This window comes from Notothenia rossii (genome assembly GCF_949606895.1).
Source record: "Notothenia rossii genome assembly, chromosome: 2".
NCBI lineage: Eukaryota > Metazoa > Chordata > Actinopteri > Perciformes > Nototheniidae > Notothenia > Notothenia rossii.
In genome coordinates, this window is record NC_136904.1 from 30,353,812 (window position 1) to 30,373,311 (window position 19,500).

At 39.7% G+C, this 19,500-nt stretch overlaps 1 protein-coding gene across 5 annotated transcripts in view; it reads left to right on the plus strand.

The window, feature by feature from the left end:
• Nucleotides 1–253: 253 nt before the first annotated feature.
• Nucleotides 254–19,500, plus strand: part of mapk8ip1b (mitogen-activated protein kinase 8 interacting protein 1b) — a 59,716-nt gene continuing 40,469 nt past the window's right edge. Inside the window, exons 1-2 of one of the 5 annotated variants that reach the window (XR_013805334.1) lie at nt 254–431; nt 13,221–13,484. Coding sequence is in view for 4 of the 5 variants with exons in the window: in XM_079665471.1 (XP_079521597.1) it covers nt 352–431; nt 13,221–13,484 (344 nt within the window). In the remaining variant the exon portion in view is untranslated. Of the gene's footprint in view, nt 432–13,220; nt 13,556–19,500 lie in introns of all 5 variants that reach the window. The other 4 variants (XM_079665471.1, XM_079665472.1, XM_079665473.1 and 1 more) reach the window with 4 other exon arrangements.

Sequence of the window (19,500 nt, forward strand, 5' to 3'; positions counted from 1 at the left end):
TATAGGCCTGAAAACAATGTGTGAGGTCGCGTTAACCTAATATTTTCCGTCTATTACGGATGTTTTTTTAACAATGACGGAAAAATCTGAAAGCAGTCCGTCATTTCGACAGATTAGAACACACATGTAATCTATTATGTATGATGGACCGGAAAATTACTTGCATAGGCACTAAAACAGATCAAACAAAACACAAATGTTTCAAATCCTCCACTAGAATGTAGTAATTGTTGCGACTCTCTTCTGAGTTGCTATGTTTCTCACAGTCCTTGAAGGCAGCATCGCCGGACCTCAGGTGTCTGCTGGGCGTCTGCATATTCGGAGCCAATGGAGGAATGGTAACAAGGCAGCATGGCGGACCGAGAGAAGCGGAAAGTCAGCACACCCTCTGGCCGCAACAAAATCCAGGTGAAGTCCCCGGCCAGCTTCAGGTAAGCGCCCCGTCGGAGGGAGCCCGGGGGGGCTGGAGGCTGTGAGGGGTGAGACAGTGACCGTGGGGCTCTGCGGGCTGATGTGCTGCTGCTGGCGGCTATCAGTCCCTGCAGCTGCCGTTGGCAATGCTCAGTTCTGCGGTTTGAAGTCGCAGTGTGTTGTTGAGCCACATGTTTAGGGGTTGGGCGTGTCTGCTCCCCGAGGACCGAGACGAGCTGTGTGTTTAGACTACAACCATATATTCGTCAATGTGTCGCAGACTTTTTGGGGATCTGTTCCAAACAGTAATCCTTGTCATGACTGTATTTTTTTATATTGGTCTTATGCTCTGCTTTGTATTGCTATGTTTTCAGCCCAGTGAAAGTAGTTGTCCTCTACATGGCATCATTATGAACCTGATTTGTGACAACTTGTTTTGTTTTCGTGATATTCCTATAGTTACTCGTAAAACTAAACATCCGAGCCTTTTTCCTTCATATTTAATAGCAGTTCTCAAAGTGAATTAAACTTATCATGTTGCTTTTAGATTAATTAATTGCATATATTTAAGTATAATAATGTTGTTGTTTATTCTAATGTTTGCTGATGTGTTTGGATTTGGCCTGTGCAGTACACTGCAAAGTTAAGCAGAAACATTTAAATATGTGTTGTATAGTGGCCTATAACCAATCTTGGCAAAACAAACAAGAAAAACAATTTGGTACTGTTTTATAGCGTCACCTTTTGTTGTAGAATAGAAACAAGAGTGATTCTGGAGATCAAAGTTAGCAGCTGTAAATGTGCTAATTTTCTTTGAAAATCAACTACTCTGAAGTAATATATTCACTAAATTATCAAATATTGTGTGATAATACTTTAGAATTGACTCTATTATCTTATTGAAATCTCTTCTGGTTGTTGGCCGGTTGTCCATAATGAAAGCGCTACCTAAATAATGTATATGATGAGGAACTTGTGATGGGCATTTTATTGTACTAATTATTCATGAGTTACATAATAGCTTATATGTTATTCAATAGTAAAAAACAGTGTTGTAAAGCTACAGTACACATTACCCAGAGTTAATCAGGTAGGTGATCAGAGCTAATTCAAAGGTCAAATAAACAACATGTTGGAGGGCTGAGCACGGGGGGGATTAGCTGCATGCTGTTCACATACTTTCACACTCTGTGCCACACACTCACACACACACAGGCCCATGTTGCCTGAGGAGAAGCTGTGATTCCGCAGTGGTATGACTTAGTGGATGGATGGAGGTCTGTGATCAAAACCCCAGTGAGACAGCATCCCCCCTCCTCATCCTTAGGCTCAGTCAGTCCCTGTCTCATTAGCAGAGCTGCAAACAGGCTGATCCACAACCGTCTTTCATCACATGGCTTCAGAGTCGCTCCTATAGTTTATGATATGTCTGACAGAAGAATATATAAATATGTTTTTTGTGTGTCTCAAAGCTACTCTAAAAAACATCAGACAAATCAAAGCAAAGCAAAAGAAGAAACATTTTTAGTTGCACAATGGTTAATGACACAAATGTTCTAAAGGTAAGTAAGTGTTGTATAAGCACGCAAACAAAAAAACACAATGCTAAACATTACAAGAGCTAGGTCTTCTTATATCAGTCGTTTTAGAGAATCAGCTGTTAGTCAAACTCTTACTGTATCTTTTGTATTAGTTGTTGGCAGAACTTATTTTAATAAACAGTTTAACATAAAACACATTGCTAGGCAGCAAATTAAAATGTTAATGATAAAGACATAAAGGCAATAGATTACAAAAGTAATTAAACAAGTATTATAAAGGATGTATACTTTGTGTTTAACAGCTAAAAGTACACTTCAGGAACACATAATGTCCTTGTTTAAATTGATGTAGAAGACCACACAGTGTTGATAATTCTGAGTCAACAAGTCCTCCAACTCATACGACCAAATAGGTCGATTGTTCAAGCGCTTATAACGACCTATAATCACGTTTTAAAGTTTTCGACCTCTAGTGCTCCCTTTGAATGCAAACGCTACTCAGGGTCGTATATTCACAAATAACCCTCTCTGGAAAATCCTAAATTGTTGGCCATTAAAATGCTTTTTGATTAGATTTCTAGCAAGAAGTGTATATTGTACTCTCAGAATCCACGTCCAGTGGATGTGTAGGATATATAGTCTATATTACAAAGATGATTTGAGGTCTTGCCAGGAGAACGTGTTTATGCGGTCCATGTAAAGTTAGCGTCAACACTCATGGGGTGAAAACAGTATTTCTGGTCTCGAAGTTTTCATGATAAAACCGTATTCTCCTCACTGTCAAATTATTTTAAAGCTATATCTGCAGTACTCATCCACTAAAAACATCAGTTTATCCATTAATTGGTTTAAATTGTGTACAATGCTTTTGTGTTTTTCCATTTCGATTCTGAGAGACACATTTATTTTTTCAGAGGTTTTGATAGGCTAAAACATTGAACTTGAAGCTCGGTGATTGGATGTTTTAGCCGCAATGCACGTTAGGATATGGTGTTTATGCGATAAGAAATCCAAAAACATTTCAAAAAAATTCCTTTTTTCCGAGTCTGCTTGCTTTTCTCTTTGGAAGTCATCACATAACGGCATTGTAATACACGGTTCGGTCTGCATTAAATAGTACACATCTGCAGTAGTTCTCTATTTATAGAGCCCTGATGAGAAGACCTTTGGACAAACTGGAAGAAATGCCGCTGAAACTGAATACGTGCCGTGGATCATAAATATATCAGCAATTAAACAATATCTTCCATTTCTTTTCACACAATACGTCTCCTCGCAGTATCAACAATAATTCGGCTAACTTTTGATCCAATTGGTAAATAGGCTATATTTACACCATAATGGTGCACAGCTGATAGAAAAGGACTTTTCTTTGAATGTAAGAATGTAAATACTGAGTTGAGAGAATAGTCAGGGGTTTTGGGTGATGGGAGACACATCTATGGATTCACAATTTCAATAGCTTACCATTAAATGACAGATATACCTTTCTGTCTATGATGTTTTACAAATCAGATATTAATGTGTATACACATTAATATCTGATATATGACATTATATATATATCATATCATATATATATATACATTATCAGCTATAATATTTGTATGTGAAATAATATAGCAATATCCTGTACATGTAGTTGACTGTTACAGGTATACAGGTTCATGGTACAATGGATAAGCTTCAAATCGAGAGACTAAAACTGTATTTTCCTTTACCGTTCTGTTTTAATTTCACAATAAAGTTAATAGTAATATTATGTTTGATATTATTATGTTTTAATAACTAGACCACTGTTTTTTTAACCCGAACCGCCTAGTGGTTAAATCACGTTATTGAATTTAGTTGTTGAATAAGTTATATTTGATGAAAATATTTAAATTTTAAGAGTAGCCTACATACAAAATAGGGGTAAAGTAGAAGGTCAATAATAAAAATATAGAATAGAAAATATCAAGAAGATACTGTAGTGATCTCTACAATAAAACAGCTAGTGGAGGACGTCCAAAGATATTAATAGGAGGATGTGCAAAACAGACAAACTAATAAGGCTTTATTTAAACATTAAAGAGTACTTTAAGTTAAGATCTTCTTTTGAATAAGAAAAAAACGCTGGGGGTATCAACAGATAAATATTAAGTCTGACAAAGTACTTAAAGAGCCTGTGACACGAGTTTCCCCCATCATCCAAACCCATCAATTTGAGTAAATATTGTCCCCTTGAAAACCGTTACTGAACTGATTTTGGATATTTGTACTTTGATAACCATTAATCTGCCCTTCAATGTTGACAATTTTCTAGATCTTCTCGGGGATTCTTCAAGTCCCGCCAAATTATGTGTGACGTCATTGCGGGCACAGCGTTCCAGCTGCACCGTTCAGGATCCCAGCATCTGCATGTAAACGCACGATGGGGCACACAGTAGCAAGCTCAGACAGCGATGACAGTTTAATTTTGAACGTGTCTGAGAGCTCATATGAGGCTGAAGGATCGGTTTATGTTGTATCTGTTAGAAGTTTAGGAATTAGGTGCGTCAATATGGGCGATCATACGGTCATGTAGCCAGTGGTGGACTGGGAGTAAAAATCAGCCCTGGACTCTCGACCGGCCCACTTCGGTACCACTAGTAAATTGTCAACGGGGGGAGTGGGGGATGTGCTAGTGACTTATCCGACCGGCCCACTTCGGTACCGGCCCATCGGGATTCGTCCCGATGGCCAGTCCGCCACTGCACCCAGCCCAGCCCACGTAAACTGTCAACGGGGGGAGCCTCGCTGCGGGGAAACGGTGGACCTAGTGTCCCGATCGGAGTGGGAATAATAATAATAATCCGTGCATTTTAACCATTAATTTCCCCAACATTGTGGTAAAAAAACCCACACGTTTAATCCATGTTGGTGTAATACTACAACCAGTGGTGTAGTGGGGATGTTTTTACAGGGTGGACGGGGTGGTGGGTGGACGGGAGACACTACGGACGCGCTCGTGAACTGTCAACGGGGGGGGGCTTGGGGACCTCTGTGTCGCCTGTCAGCGCAACTTACATGATGCCGTTTAGACAATATAATAATAAAGGCAGTGCCGGCCGTCAGCGAACCGATCCGGCCTTTCTGCGCGACTATCACTCAAATGCGGGACATAGTCTCAATGTGTGGGACGCAGGACAAATAATAAAAATGCTGTGTGTGTAGGGTGACCAGGTGTCCCGCACTGTGCGGGACTACACACACAGCATTTTTATTATTTGTCCTGCGTCCCACACATTGAGACTATGTCTCAATGTATGACAGTTCTGCCCCTCACACACACACGCTTCAAATCAAGTTGCATAAATGCTTGAGCTACGTTTTTATTATAATTACTGTGAAATCTGCCTATTATGTTTTCGTCATTATTACAACAAACACACACTTGCAACTGATAACACTGGCAATGATTTTAGATGTATTAGACTATTAAAAAAAGAAATTATGCTTCAAATAAGTGGGGGTACGGCGTACCCCCGCGTCCAACGCCCACTACACCACTGACTGTAACTACAAAAAGCTAAGGTTTGTTTTCTCATCAGGAAATGCAGACCGGCTCAAACAAAATATTTTTAAATCATCATCCTCACGATCATTTAATGTATCATATGTTCGCCGAATTGACATGAAAGCACTAATAAATGTAGTTTCATCCACTTGAGTTTCCAACTACAAAAATAATCGATTTGTTTTTATATCACATCCGACGGGAGGAAATTCAGCAGCTCTCACTACCGATTTTTAATCCTAATTTAATCATCATCTTCACCAAGATCATTTATGTTTATGTTCGCCGAATTGACATGAAAGCACTGACAAATATGAATATACTGTAGTCAACTTCATTAAAACGTTATTAACGTGCCTAAACTCAGTAATTCCCCATTTCTACTCATGACAACACACTTTGTCCGTGTTTGGCTCTCTCGCCGCACAGTGAAGCGTTCCCGCATTGACGTCACTTCCGGCTTCCCCCAAAACCTCAAAATGAGTCGAAGGAATTTTCCCGCGATGTTCGAAATTATTGATATTTATCGGAACGGTATCGCTTTTTCTTTTTTAAACTGACGGTTCGAGATTACTAGTAGCCCACTATTTCATTGCACAACAGTTGTTGGGTTCGTGTCACAGGCTCTTTAACATCTAATATATTGCATAGTTTATTTTGGCACTTGACAATTACCTTCTCTGAATTTTACTCAGGTGTAACTAAAGTCTGATTTTAAGGGTTGTATATATTTCACATAATTAATCAGAATCTGCAATGTAACTGAAATAAATGTAGTGGAGTGAAAATACCAGGTTAACCTCTGAATTGTAGTGGATTAGAACAAAGTAGTACATGCTGCTGTATTAATATATAAATATATTAAATATTTCCCAACTTGGGAACAATAAAGTATATCTTATCTTCTCTTATCTTAAGATTATCAATGGCTACTGCCATATTTGCAAAATATGCCTCTGAACCTTGACAAGTGCATGTTTCAAGGCGTATCAATGAACAACAGGAGGGGTCACAGACATAAGACCAGCTGTTAAATAAAGCTCTTCTGACCTTAGCTGTCATGTGCGTACATTAATTCTGCCCATTATGGACACAAGCAATTTTCACCCATTTATTAATTATATGTTTTAAATTTGATAACACCACTGTGTTTCGTATCCCCTAAACCTCCAGAAGTGTACAATACACAGTTTAATACTGGGAACTTCTAATTATGAGAAATACGAAAACGTCTTTTAAAACTACAATTCCCAGTAGAGACGTGCCATAGAACATGTTGCGAAACACAATAGCCAGCATGTGTAGTTCTGGGGGGGGGAGCTGGGCTGGACCCGTCCAAGTCCGAGGGGGACCCAAGTTCCCATCAGCGAAAAAACACGTGGGTTTGTTATCCTGGCTCCAAAATGGTGGAATGGGCTCCCCATTGAAATCAGGACAGCCGATAGCTTGCACATCTCCCGGCGCAGACTGAAAACTCATCTCTTTCGACTCCACTTCAATAGATAGAATTACTAACATAGAATGACTAACAAAGCACTCACCGGTATATACTAATAAAGGACTGGCTTATCTAAAACCAGTTAAGTAGCACTTGAAATGTTTTAGCTCTATGAAACCTAATGTACTTATATGATTCTGTTTTCTTCAAGTTTGTATCTTGTTGGTCGAACGCACTTATTGTAAGTCGCTTTGGATAAAAGCATCAGCTAAATGCAATGTAATGTAATGTAAAAGTCCAGTTTTGGAAAGTCTGTCGTGGTTCCATTCCATTTCAAAGAGCTGTTTGACACTCGGCGTAACCTTGTCGCACTGCCACTCCAACATCCGATCACAGAGCTTGATGACTAATCACAGGGTTTGCAAAGCAAAGTGGATGTTGTAGTTGCAAACAATAGCTGAGGATTCTGGGTAGTGTAGTGTCTTCGGAAACTCTGTAGTGTCTAAACTCAGAAAAAACTATTTGTTTCTCTGAATCAAAGGTTAAAAACACAAAAGCATCGTCCACAATTTAAACCAATCAATATTGTGTAATTAACAAGGATAAACTGATGTTTTTTAGTGGATGAGTCATGCAGATATCACTGTGTAATCATTTGACAGTGAGGGGAATACTTCCGGTTTTATTATGAAAACTTCGAGACCGGACATACTGTTTTCACCCCGCGAGGGTTGACGCCAACTTTACATGCACGCTGCGTAAAGACGTACACGTTCTCCTGGCGAGACCTCAAATCTTCTTCGTAATATCTATCAAACTATAAATCCTACACATCCACTGGACGTGGATTCTAGAAGTACAATATACACTTCTCGCTAGAAATCTAATCAAAAAGGATTTTAATGGCCAAACTATCCTACAATTTAGGATTTTCCAGAGAGGGTTATTTGTGAATAAATGACCCTCCGTAGCGTTTGCAATCAACGGGAGCATGTTTTTTCTTACACGACCACTCGAGGTGCTACACCTTAAAACATTACTATGGGTCATAATAAGCTGCTGAACAATCAACCTATTTGGTCGTTTTTTGTAGAAAGACAGGCTGTTCTGAGTATAGTCTGCTAGAGAAACAAGGCCAGATAATCCACAACCCCAGCGTTGGCTCGGTCCCAGAACAGCCATATGTTGGCATGTTTTCCTCCGTCACCCTCCCTGCCTCCACCCACTGTGGTCCAATCCTCCGTCCCTCTCCAACCTGCTGCCGTCAGTTCAGCTCTGTGCGTGGAGATATTCCGTGACTGAGACACTCTGTGATTCCTCGGCTTTTCAACATGTGACCCAGTTTTGAGGCTGTGAGTTTGAGTTCAGCACATTTCAGTATTGCTTTCTACAGTACGTGACGACAAGGTTTTTACAAAAAGGTTGGTAAATGAGACAAATACATATTTTATATTTGATCAGGTTTAAAAAATAGCCTAATTGTTTTTAACGTGAAGCACTGAGGAGTCCCAAAATAAATAAAAAGAGCAAAAAATAGGGCTGCTCATTTACCATCTTCATATTGAGCCTACATTTGACTTCTTGTTGATCCTTAGATTGACCAGTGAATAAACACTTTGTTGCTTCAATATCAGTATCAAACTAGTTATGATGTCACAAAATTCTCCTTCTACATACGTTTTTAAACATTATATTATTTTTGAGTAGACCAGTCCTTAAATATTAACATTGCTTAGTCATACAGCATATAATAATTTGCTAACTGAACTATTGTTCTCGTAAAAACGTTGATTCCTGATTTCCTATTACAAAGCAATGTTAGAACATGATGAGCAGCAGCTGGTGTGTTCAGTTAATGATCTTCACACTGACTGTGAGCGATGACAGCAGAGTTAAAAATAGTGTTTTTTTGTGACATTTCTCAGGGTTCACGTCTGTAAAGCTCTGCTGTTTGCTGAAAACTGCATTTGAATAGTTTTGCGTTCATGCCGGAGATCAAGTTCGTCTTTTCAACAGCAGATCTACACTAACATGCATTCCCCACTAATTAAAAACACAATTATATTTCACACGATGTACAAAATCATGATAGGAAAAATGCGATGCAGATTGTACATTCTCAAAAATAGACCTCTCAGCTTAACCAAAGAAGTGGTTAAAAGAGGATGCATCTAATTACAATTTAATTTGAGATCTGGGTTGCGTTCCGATAATCCAAAAATCAGCTCCTAACGTCTAACCCTATCTCCTATTCCTTGACCTCTGAGTGAAACGTCACGGGGTTAAGGGATAGTGGATAGGAGAATTCAAAAGGACTTAGGAGAAGAGACTGCGGTACTTTAGAGAATCTGAATGCACTTTCACTATCCGTGTTTTTGATGCGCCAGCGTACGTCATTGTGTGCGTCTGCTGCTGTGGTGAAACTATGGAAACTACAGTGTTCTACACAACGGACTACATGGATGTATAATAAGAACGAGGGACTCATCTAGAGACTCTGCACCGTGCTCTGATGCTGTTGTTTTATGCTTTATGAACGTGGACAACAGAGAAACATATTCTTCATGACCAAAGTTGGAATTGAAATAAAAAATGAAAGTGAAACTTATGCTCGTCACCCTCTCCCTCTGGTCCACATTGATACAAATGATCCCAATACGTATGATTGTGTGAACTATGAAAATATCTTAAAATCTATACAAATGTATTTATTATAAACGTTTGTCCTTAAGATCTATCACTGTGTATATCACCATTCAAACATCTTTTAAAAGTTGAACAAACTCCACACAACTCAGTAAAGACTGTGAAATGTTGACTTTATTTGATCATTTCAGTAAAAACTAACGTTCATATTTCTCTTTTTGATTATAATACTGACGAACGTTCAGAACAAAGCACTTTGGCAACTTACCACATACGTTTTAAAATGCTTAATAAGCACCGTAACGTTCATGATATAATTTCTCCGTCATAATCGGTTGTTTCCGTGAACGGCCGACTGTTGAGTGACGGCAAATGCTGCGGCTGCAAGGCATTGTGGGGCAGCATTTTCTCCTCTCCTTTCGTCAAGGGAGGTCCAGTGGTTCCTAAGTTAAAGGAGGTTATAAAGGAAGTTTGAAACCTCCTTTCCTTTCATTTAGAGAATTGGAACGGCACTTAACATGGCTGCCACTGACGTACTTCCGGGTCATTTCACTTGGTTTGGAAGGTTCCTAAGCTAAATGGACTATTGGAACGCAACCCAGGACTGGGGAAGCAGGATTTAGTGACACCTGCTGTCTGCTTTCCTGTAAAAGTGGTATTGTAAATGTGTCTGCTAATTTCATTTAATCAGAGCTAGGCAAATAAAAAGGGATTATTTGTATTTCATATCATATGGTGAACTGTATCTTTAAATTCTCCTGCACCGCATTGATCATCTGTGGCACAAGAGGGCGTAGCAGAGGATTCTTTAACATTAGCAGGGTCTTTAACTGTGTGTGTGCATGTGCGCCTGCTATACAGCCAACCAACAGTGTAGGATTACATTTCATCTTTTAGTGCATTATGGGGAACATATGTTGGACATCTCATGAAACCAGAGATCCCTGTTGAGGCAAAGCTTACTCCTCAAATAGGCGGTTCAGTATTTATCCAAATGAAAAACATGCTTTATTATAATTGTTCCACTGGTTGGAGAGGAGTGTCCTTACACTTCAGTTGTTTTATATTGAAAAAAAGGATAATCTGAATAAATCTGACTTATTGTTTTAAAGCGTGAGAACACTATAATCAACATGAGAGTGCAGCAGTGTCCATGGTCTCTCCCTCTTGCTCACCCTCACTCACTTATTCACATAGCCTCTCTCTTCTCTTTCATCTTTTCACTGCTTCCGACCCGACGTGACTCTTCTGACAAGATGTGCTCGGGCAGATGGATTCACAGGGTGTGGGATGTGAGAAAGATTGAGTGATAAGGGGGGAGACGGGAAAGGGCGGGCGGTTGAGCAGATTTTGAAGTGTCAGTTTCCCTGATTCACTGCATCCGTGGACTTTGATGTTTTCTGTGGGCAGAAAGGCTCGATTTCAGGGTTTTTCAACAGATTTGACTCGTGTTTTCTTTTGGTTGTATTTTATCCTCAGAGAGAGAGAGCATTTTAATTGAGCTGATTTGAAATTCACTGGCAGTACAAGCTGACGGAGTGGACAGATACTGCTCTGGTTGCAGTTCCCCCCCGTGCTCATTATTTACAGCTGCCGCTCGGTTCTGCTGACATGGCACGTTCCACCTGAAGGCACCCCCCCTCTGCTTACAGCACCATCTCTCTATAAAGCGACAGGCCTGTTTTACAATTTTCTTGATTTCACAAAAATATTTAATAAAAAAACGGAATTTAGTGAGATATTTTTCATGTATTCTGATCTGCTTTTAAAGCTTGGGATGCCATAACATATTTTGAAATGTAAAATCTCCTCACATTTTGTGTAGGGATAGTGCATACATTTTAAATAATATATGAAATTAGCTTAATATTTAATAATAATCATTTAATGATGATTTAATCATGCATGTTGTATTGCCAGATTTTTGCCAATACGCAGCTATGTTATCAGTTGAGTTTCATTCAATAAATCATTTCACAATGCAAAGAAAATCTTTCTCTGACTAATTGATACATGATCTCTTTCTTTCTGTCTCTTGAGACCATCATGCATCATTTGAACAGTATCATTTGATGCAGCACTCAGTGTGCATTATTTGTGTTTTATAGGATTGTTCCTTTCTTCAGCATGTTTTATTACATCTTTAATTTGTAGGTGTTAAAGCTTTTCTGTCATGTGTGAAAGCTCCATATAGGCTCTGACCAGTTTCCAAGGACGTGCTGTATGGCCATATGGCTGTGTTTGCATCTCAGAGTGTAGACAAAAAGCCCAATACATTGGTATTTTAGAACTATACAAGTTCTGATTTAAACTGTAACTGGGAGGTAGAAAATCAGCATCATTGCTTAGTAGCAAATACTTCTCATATGTTATATTCTTGTAAAGTTGAGGAATGCATTGAATTCCTTCAGTTTTGGACCAAAATCCACTAAGCATAAGGATGTAATGATTCAAATATGAAAAAGTACTTTTATCAAAATCTGTTGCTCACTTTAAGCAATCTTTGTTTTCCTTTTACTCATGAAGCCTTTGGTGGCTAAAATGAGCAAGATGCTTCTTTATAAAGGCTCTAACCTGCATACAGGGCACATGCTCTGGCCTGCTGGCGGAAGGTTTTAATCTCAGCAGGGTTGATGGGGTTAATGGACTGTACAGTTCACTGCGTGCGGCATGCACACAATTCGACACTCATTGATTTTGAGATGAAGATGCTCCACCTGCCTAAAGAAGCAAAGACCAGGGCAGCCTAAAGGATGGTTCCAGTATATGACAAGATATTTCTCAGTGTTTCCCCTACTATTATCTTGGAGGGGGGCTGCGCCCCGCCAACGGAGCCCCACGCCACCCCTGAAATTCAAGGTGTTTAAAAAATTATAACTTTTTTAAAATAATTTTTTTAATATATATATATAGCACCAAATTGCACCTAATCTATATCTATATATCTGTATATATCAGTTAAGGGTTTGGAACACAGTTGGACTTACAAAAGAAACATAAACACAAAGTGTCTGTTGTAAACATCCATCACAGTTTATAAGACTACCTCCTGGTTCAAGTATGAGCCATTGCTTTACGCTGTGAATTCAATTTCCCTGCATATTGAGGGATTATAATATATTGGATTGGTTTTTAACTCCAAATAAGTGAATTAGATAATCTGGATAGAATGCTTGTTTGTTTACCACCTGTCGGGTTTTGACTCCTTGTGTTTTATACCCTGTCAGGGATCTTTTTTATCAATGACGCCATGTTGCCAGACCTGAGCCATTTCTCTGTGACACACCAGCATTTTCCTTTAGGAAGATGAATGGAAAGAAAGAAAGAGAAGAGGAAATGAAGAGTCTTATGATCGATGGGACCTCATGAATAATTCAGCACGCCTGTGTTTTGCAGAGAGACAGTGACGGAGGAGTGTCCTCTTGTGCCGGTGTTTCTCCTATTTGCCGTGGCGTAGGATGTCCTGCTAACAGCAGTTTTTTGAGGTGGCTTTGTAAATCTGATGTCCACAGGACGGAGTAAACACCAGAGAGAGGGAAAGAGAGGAGTGGATTATATAACACTGCTCCTTTGTGGCAGATTCAGCTCGTCTGCTTTAAATAATTCCCCCCTTTCTTCCTTTCTCTCTCCTGTGGCTGAGCGGCAGCAGCAGCTCTGAGTCAGACGCCTCTCGCATCGACCCTGAGGAGCTGCACCCCTCCTCCCTCTCCTCCGACTCTCTTCCTGCTCGCTCGCTCCTCCCTCCCTCTCTCATCTTCCCTCATTCTTCACTTTCTAACATCCTTGCTCCTTCTCCTCCTCCTCCTCCTCCTCTTCCTCTCCTCTCAGCTGTGGATGCCCTCCTCACTTACAGTATGGACTCGGGAGGGGAAGGAGAAGAGGGTTGGATGGAGGACCAGTGGGAGAAATGGTAGGGTGCCTCTCTCATTATTCCCTGTTTTATTTTTACCGGCTTGCAGCAACATGGCTGTGTGTGACCTTGTGAGTGTGGTACTGCTAACATGCCTTCTTCTTGCAGTATGTTGTCTCCTTGCATTATGAAGTCGATAGGCATGCCCTTGAAGGATGGTGGGTGTTGTGTGCGTCTTTGTAAAGAAAAGAGGTGGAGCATGGTGTATATTGGCCAAAAATAGGACTGCAAAAGTGACACAGGGGAAGAAACATCACACTTTCTGCTGGGTTGTGTGTGTTGTGACAGCACTGGCGACTTATATATAGTATTTGAAGTATTTGTTTTTCTGAGTTTGTTTTCATACAGTGCAATTATGAAGATTCTGGGGGGTGGGGGGGTGCTTCTCCTGGTCCTGTCCTTGCAGCAGGACAAATCGGATGAATGAGTGACAGCATTCAGCCTTGTTATCTCTCAGTGGGAGCACTGTGTAAATTATTGGGTAGAAATGGGGGGGGAAAGGGGTATACAGTACATGCGTCCACTGTGGCGACTCAACTGTGAGCTAATGTGTATGGTGTGGGAGGGGATTGATTCAAAACTGCACGGCACAGATGCTAGTCCTTTGATGGTGTAATATGGCAACAGACAGGCAAATGCAAAATAAGTTGTGTTACTAACTTTTACAAGAAAATATTGCAATACATAAATAAAAGAAATATATGGCTGAAATAATCAGATTTTGTTATTACCTAGGGGGATGTTGGTGTCTAATTAGCAGCTAACTTGCATTTTTCACTTCAATTTCTTACACACAAAGCCTTTTTTTCCTGTCTTCACCACAGCACGTATTTTTTTTTCATTCTGAACTGTCTTTTCTTTTTTGCAGTAGGAAGTGTTGCAACTTGTCGGCCCCAGTTTTTTGGGATACAATCTGTTAATACATATGACCCTTCTCTTTACTTGACCTTGCATGCTACATGTGAACACAACAATGCAGGTCAACATTTGCAAGCAAGCAGTAGATGAATACGGCACTAATGTATCATTGGTGGATTCAAATAAAGGCTAATGAGCTGGCTGGGGCCCTCATGGCTAGAGCGTGAGGTCATGCTGTCCTTCATTAACACACGCAGAGAGACAGGCCGGGGAGACAGAAACAAGCCAGTAGGACGCCTGTCACCCCCCACTGTCAGAACAACGCAGGAGTTTATCCCAAATCCTCAGCCAAACAAACTGAAACGTCCATCCTGCAGTGTTGTTGCCTTCGTACTGTCATTTTACCACACATACTGTATATCATGTCTGCGTCACGTTTCTGCAGGGAACCTTTGAAAAGTGCACTCACAGTCCAATTGATAATCATATCTACTGTTAATTGGAAGTGGGAAAATGATCAAACATGCTTACAATCACGAAATAGTATGTGATCAAACAAACCTTAAGGCTTAGGACACATTAGAAGGGAAATTATTGAAAGAGACATTGATGTCTTATGGAAAAATGTTTTACATTTTTAGGATATATTCAGGTTCTTCTCAGCTGACTTTGATTGCCTGGTACTGAGTAGTAATTGGAGAACTAACCTTAAGTTCATCTGCAGTGGCTTTGGCATTGGTCTATGGCAGTGGTTCTCAAAGTGGGGGGCGCGCCCCCCCTGGTGGGCGCAGAGGCATGCCAGGGGGGGCGCGAGAGACCAGGAGGAAAAATGGTTATAAAAAAAAAAAAAAAAAGATAAAAAAAATAAATAAAATAAAAATCATAATTTGAAAAATTATTGATTCGAAAATAATATGATGCAGTACAGTACTATTACGTCTGGGTCTCTGTTTCATTAAAGCTCGGCTCTGTGTGTGTGTGTGGAACGAGCCATTTTGTGTGCGCGAGAGAGAGAGAGAGAGCGCACTGTAGATACTGGATACTGGAGATCGTTGTTGTTAGCTTCTGGTGCTAGCGAGCTACGCTAACGGATATAAGGAGTTTTTTCAACAACAAAGTGGAGGAGAGTCCTCTCCTGTCAGACTGAGAGCTAAAGGACTCTCTCAGTGTTATCTCAGTGGGTCTCAAATGTTTTGGTCACCATTAATGTAAATAATTATTTCCGAGGCACACGTTTATATGATCATTATAGTTATAAAAAAATAAGAGAATAAATGAAAAACAGGTATGAAATACTATATGACAGTAAAACAAGAATAAAGTTTAAAAGGGTGATTTGTAAAATATCCATCAAGAAAAAGTAAATCTGTTTACATTTCTGTTTCATATGGGTGTTGAGAGATGTATCCATAGATCTCTTCCTTTCGCTCTCAAAGTGCACCAGATTGATGCTTTTAACTTCAATATTTAAAAATAAATCTTCCCGGGGAAGCTTGCCCCCGGACCCCCCTATGTGACGTCCACACATCACCTATAAAAATAGCACTTTATCCCTGCTTACACCTATATGCCGTGAGCTGAATATCGAGCCTTCATTGTAACAGTCGCGGGTACGTTGTGTATTTGCGTGGGGATTGTTGCAGTAGAAAATTCCACTGTAGCGACCGGTACATTAATGGGAAACCCTAAATGTTTGAGCACCCTCTATGAAACGTCAAGCTACCCCACAGCACCCCCAAAATAAATCTCTGGCGCCGCCACTGAGCCTGATTATTCGTTTTGGGGGGGCCCGACTTTTTTTTTTCTCCAAAGGGGGGGCCTGACAGAAAAAGTTTGAGAACCACTGGTCTATGGTGTTTAGTGTTGTATTAGGATGCGGACACATGCCATCTGCATTGCAATACACTTTTCCTAAAACAACTGTGAAACTACAAGCTGTCAGTTACTGAATGTGTCGTTTTATCACATGAAAAAATTGAAAATTATAGCTTTTTAGTTTCCACATCGGGACTATGTACTGAAACCAAAAGCTGAGCACAGAGCGTGTTTAATCTCAAGTCCTTTACTCATAAATTGATGGTAAGCACCCAGCTGATGGATGTTATTCATTACTGGCAACTTAAGCATGAATACCAGTAATATGGTTATGCTTAGGTTGCTTTAAATACTTTGTTAAGAATCCAAGTCAGCATTGATGCTTTTTATATTTACCTGAAACCCTTCCAATCGTGTTTATCTGCCCAAACATCCATGCGGAATTGGAATGAAAGTTGCTAACCCTAACCCATAATCAAGTGTCAGGTATCACATGGTTGACAGAGGGAATTAATAGTATAATACTCTGAAAAATGTCTGCATATTTTAAACAAACTATAACCCTTTACTGTAAGTCTAAGTTAGATGTGGCTGGATTGTAGTTTAGCAACAGTTCCCAGTGATGATATTGGTGTCAGTCTGGTTTTACTACAGTCGAAAGGATTTGCTGCGTCTCACTTTCAGTGATGATGACATAGTAGATGTGGAACAGGGATCTCTGACCTGGACAGCCCAGCCAGTCTGCTGAGTCAGCCTGCATTGCTCTGTGAGTGAGATAAAGGGAACTACATCGTACAGAAAACAATCCCAAAGGAGATTAACACCATATTTAGGGTTCTGGATGTTCTAAATGATTGGTTAGTAATTGGGATATGCAAAAGAGTGACGAGTGGAAGTCAGTCCCCTTTCAAATTCCCGGGCAATATCTTTACTGTCTATCAAAACTCAATGCAAAAATACCCAACATCCACTGTAAAAGTTGTAAGAGGACACCATTGCAGTGGTCAAGTCTCAACAGAAGTTTAGGATGTCTTCACACTTCGGTAGAGAGCTTTGGAACTTTTGGAGTGGTACTGTACAAATGCTTCTTGAGTGATTCATCAAATTATATTTTGTCCATCCCATTTTGATCAGTGGGGACAGGTTAAATAAAATAAAAATCTCTCTGTATAGTGCAATACAGTTCAACAGCAACACAGACTACATCCTCTAAAACTGTGCCAACTAAAACCTAACAATTATAACCTTCATAGAGTTAGATTTTCTGTAGGACTACATTGTTTTAGTTTTAGATATAGGTGTAGCAGAGCAACTGAGTGTATTTATGGAGGATATACTGGTGGGATTTATCATATAATGAGACTGCCCACACTGTTTTGAAACCGTCCACAGCTGCAGTGCTTCTGTCGGCTGGATTCTCTTTAAACTCAATAACATTGTTGTAAGTGGCAGGCAGGTGATGGATGATGTCCTTGTGGCTGCACTTTGGGCTATGCAAGGTAACAACTGTATGAATAAAGGAGAGATCTGCAGAATGAATACATATAAAGTTGAGCATGCTTTTTTTGGTCAGGTGTCTTTCTCTATTTCTTTCCTTTTTATGTAAATCAAATGAATAGAAAACAGGTGTTTTGCTGTGATAGGGACACAAACTTACAAATCAATCATTTTATCTTTATAGCAAGTGGTTTCAGGAATTACATTTATTCCACTATTGTGGGAACTAAAAAACAAACTCAAATGTGTTAAAAAGGTGAGAGATCAAACGCTCAGAATCTATTTTATGCTTTAAGACAAAACTACCAAAGTGTTTCGTGTGGCTCCCGGTGATGCGCCCTTACAGCTTGTTTAATGAGAGTGTGCTCTGCATTGTACACACTACCTACCCTGTAACGCCTGCTCCTTGATGTGTGTTTTTTTCCGGTGTCTGCATCCCTCCTTACCCACAATTCAGTGCAGCAAAGGGGTCACCCTATCCTGTCCAGGTGGTTTATCTCCCGGCACTTTATTTCCTCCTCCCTCCGTGTCCCCATGAGTCTCTCTTTCCTCTCACTGTCCTCTGCCTCTATTTGTACTTTCCTCTGGGTTTGATCTGAAGTCAGGACATCTTCCTCCCACCTCTTGTTCACCACTCTTTAGACTCTTCCTTTTGTCCTTGTGAAGTGACAATTATAGGTCAAAGCCTCCATAAAAAGGGTCAACATAAATGACATGCTTATGGCTGGTTTGAACTCTGATTGGCATTCAATCTCTCCTGTCCTTTCATTTCCTTTCTCTCCTCTTTTCTCCTCCACCTTTCCCTCCTCCTTCCTGTAAGTGATGCTGATAAGGGGCATGCTCAGGAGCATATTGATTGTGTTCCTCTACCAAGCATTTGTCTGTGTTGTAATACATTACATAGTAGTAAGCCAATGTGTTTTCTTTATTTAAAAGTGGTGCAGTGTCCCCAGACCAAAGCCTATAAATTGCACTCTTTTCACAGCAGACATTTTGGCCTGTCAAAACAGAAGCACCGATGAAAATAATCACATTAACGATGGCTCCCTTCCATTGGGTGCAAGTAAGCGATGCAAGTGAGTGAGCATCCACAGGAACACTGCAAAATGTAAAGCCATGTTGTTACTCAGAGCTGATCATGTTAGGTGGCCTAAAACAATATAAGCTAGAGACATTTCCGGGGTGCTTGAATATAAGATAAGAAAATAATACAAAGTACTTTTATTTAACCAAATTTGGGAAATGTTTGTGTTGCAGAAGCATAACAAGTCATGGCATTACACATTAGAGAAATTAAAAGACTAGAAATAAACAATCCAAAATGTAAACATCTCAAATAGAAATAAAATAGCATTAAAAAAAAAGTAGAAAATAAACATGCTGAAATACAAATTAGAGTCTCTTGACATATATTTTTACAACACAATAAGTACAATTATTTGCAAAGGATTATACACTTTCAATTGAAAAAATGGAAAATAGAAAATATAGAACCACTATGACTTTCTGTAAATGCTTAATTCATCATTATACAGTACCTTTACCTATACAGGTAGAAACCAAAAATGCACTAGTCCCAAATACAATAGTCTAAAAATAAGATGAACTATACTTTCTCAATCAGGAGAGAAACATGTATTTGTTGGCACTTATTTCAGTCGCTGATTAACACACATCACCATATTCTTAATGGGTTAATGGTCTCAAAGTTTAAAGGCTTCTTCAATTCGGCATGATGTTTAATCTGTAAATGACGGTTTCAATCAGGGTGATACAGACCGAACTTTAACCCTTTATTTTGTTTTCAGTTCTTTTGGTTTGCTAAAAATGTGTTGTTCAGCATTTG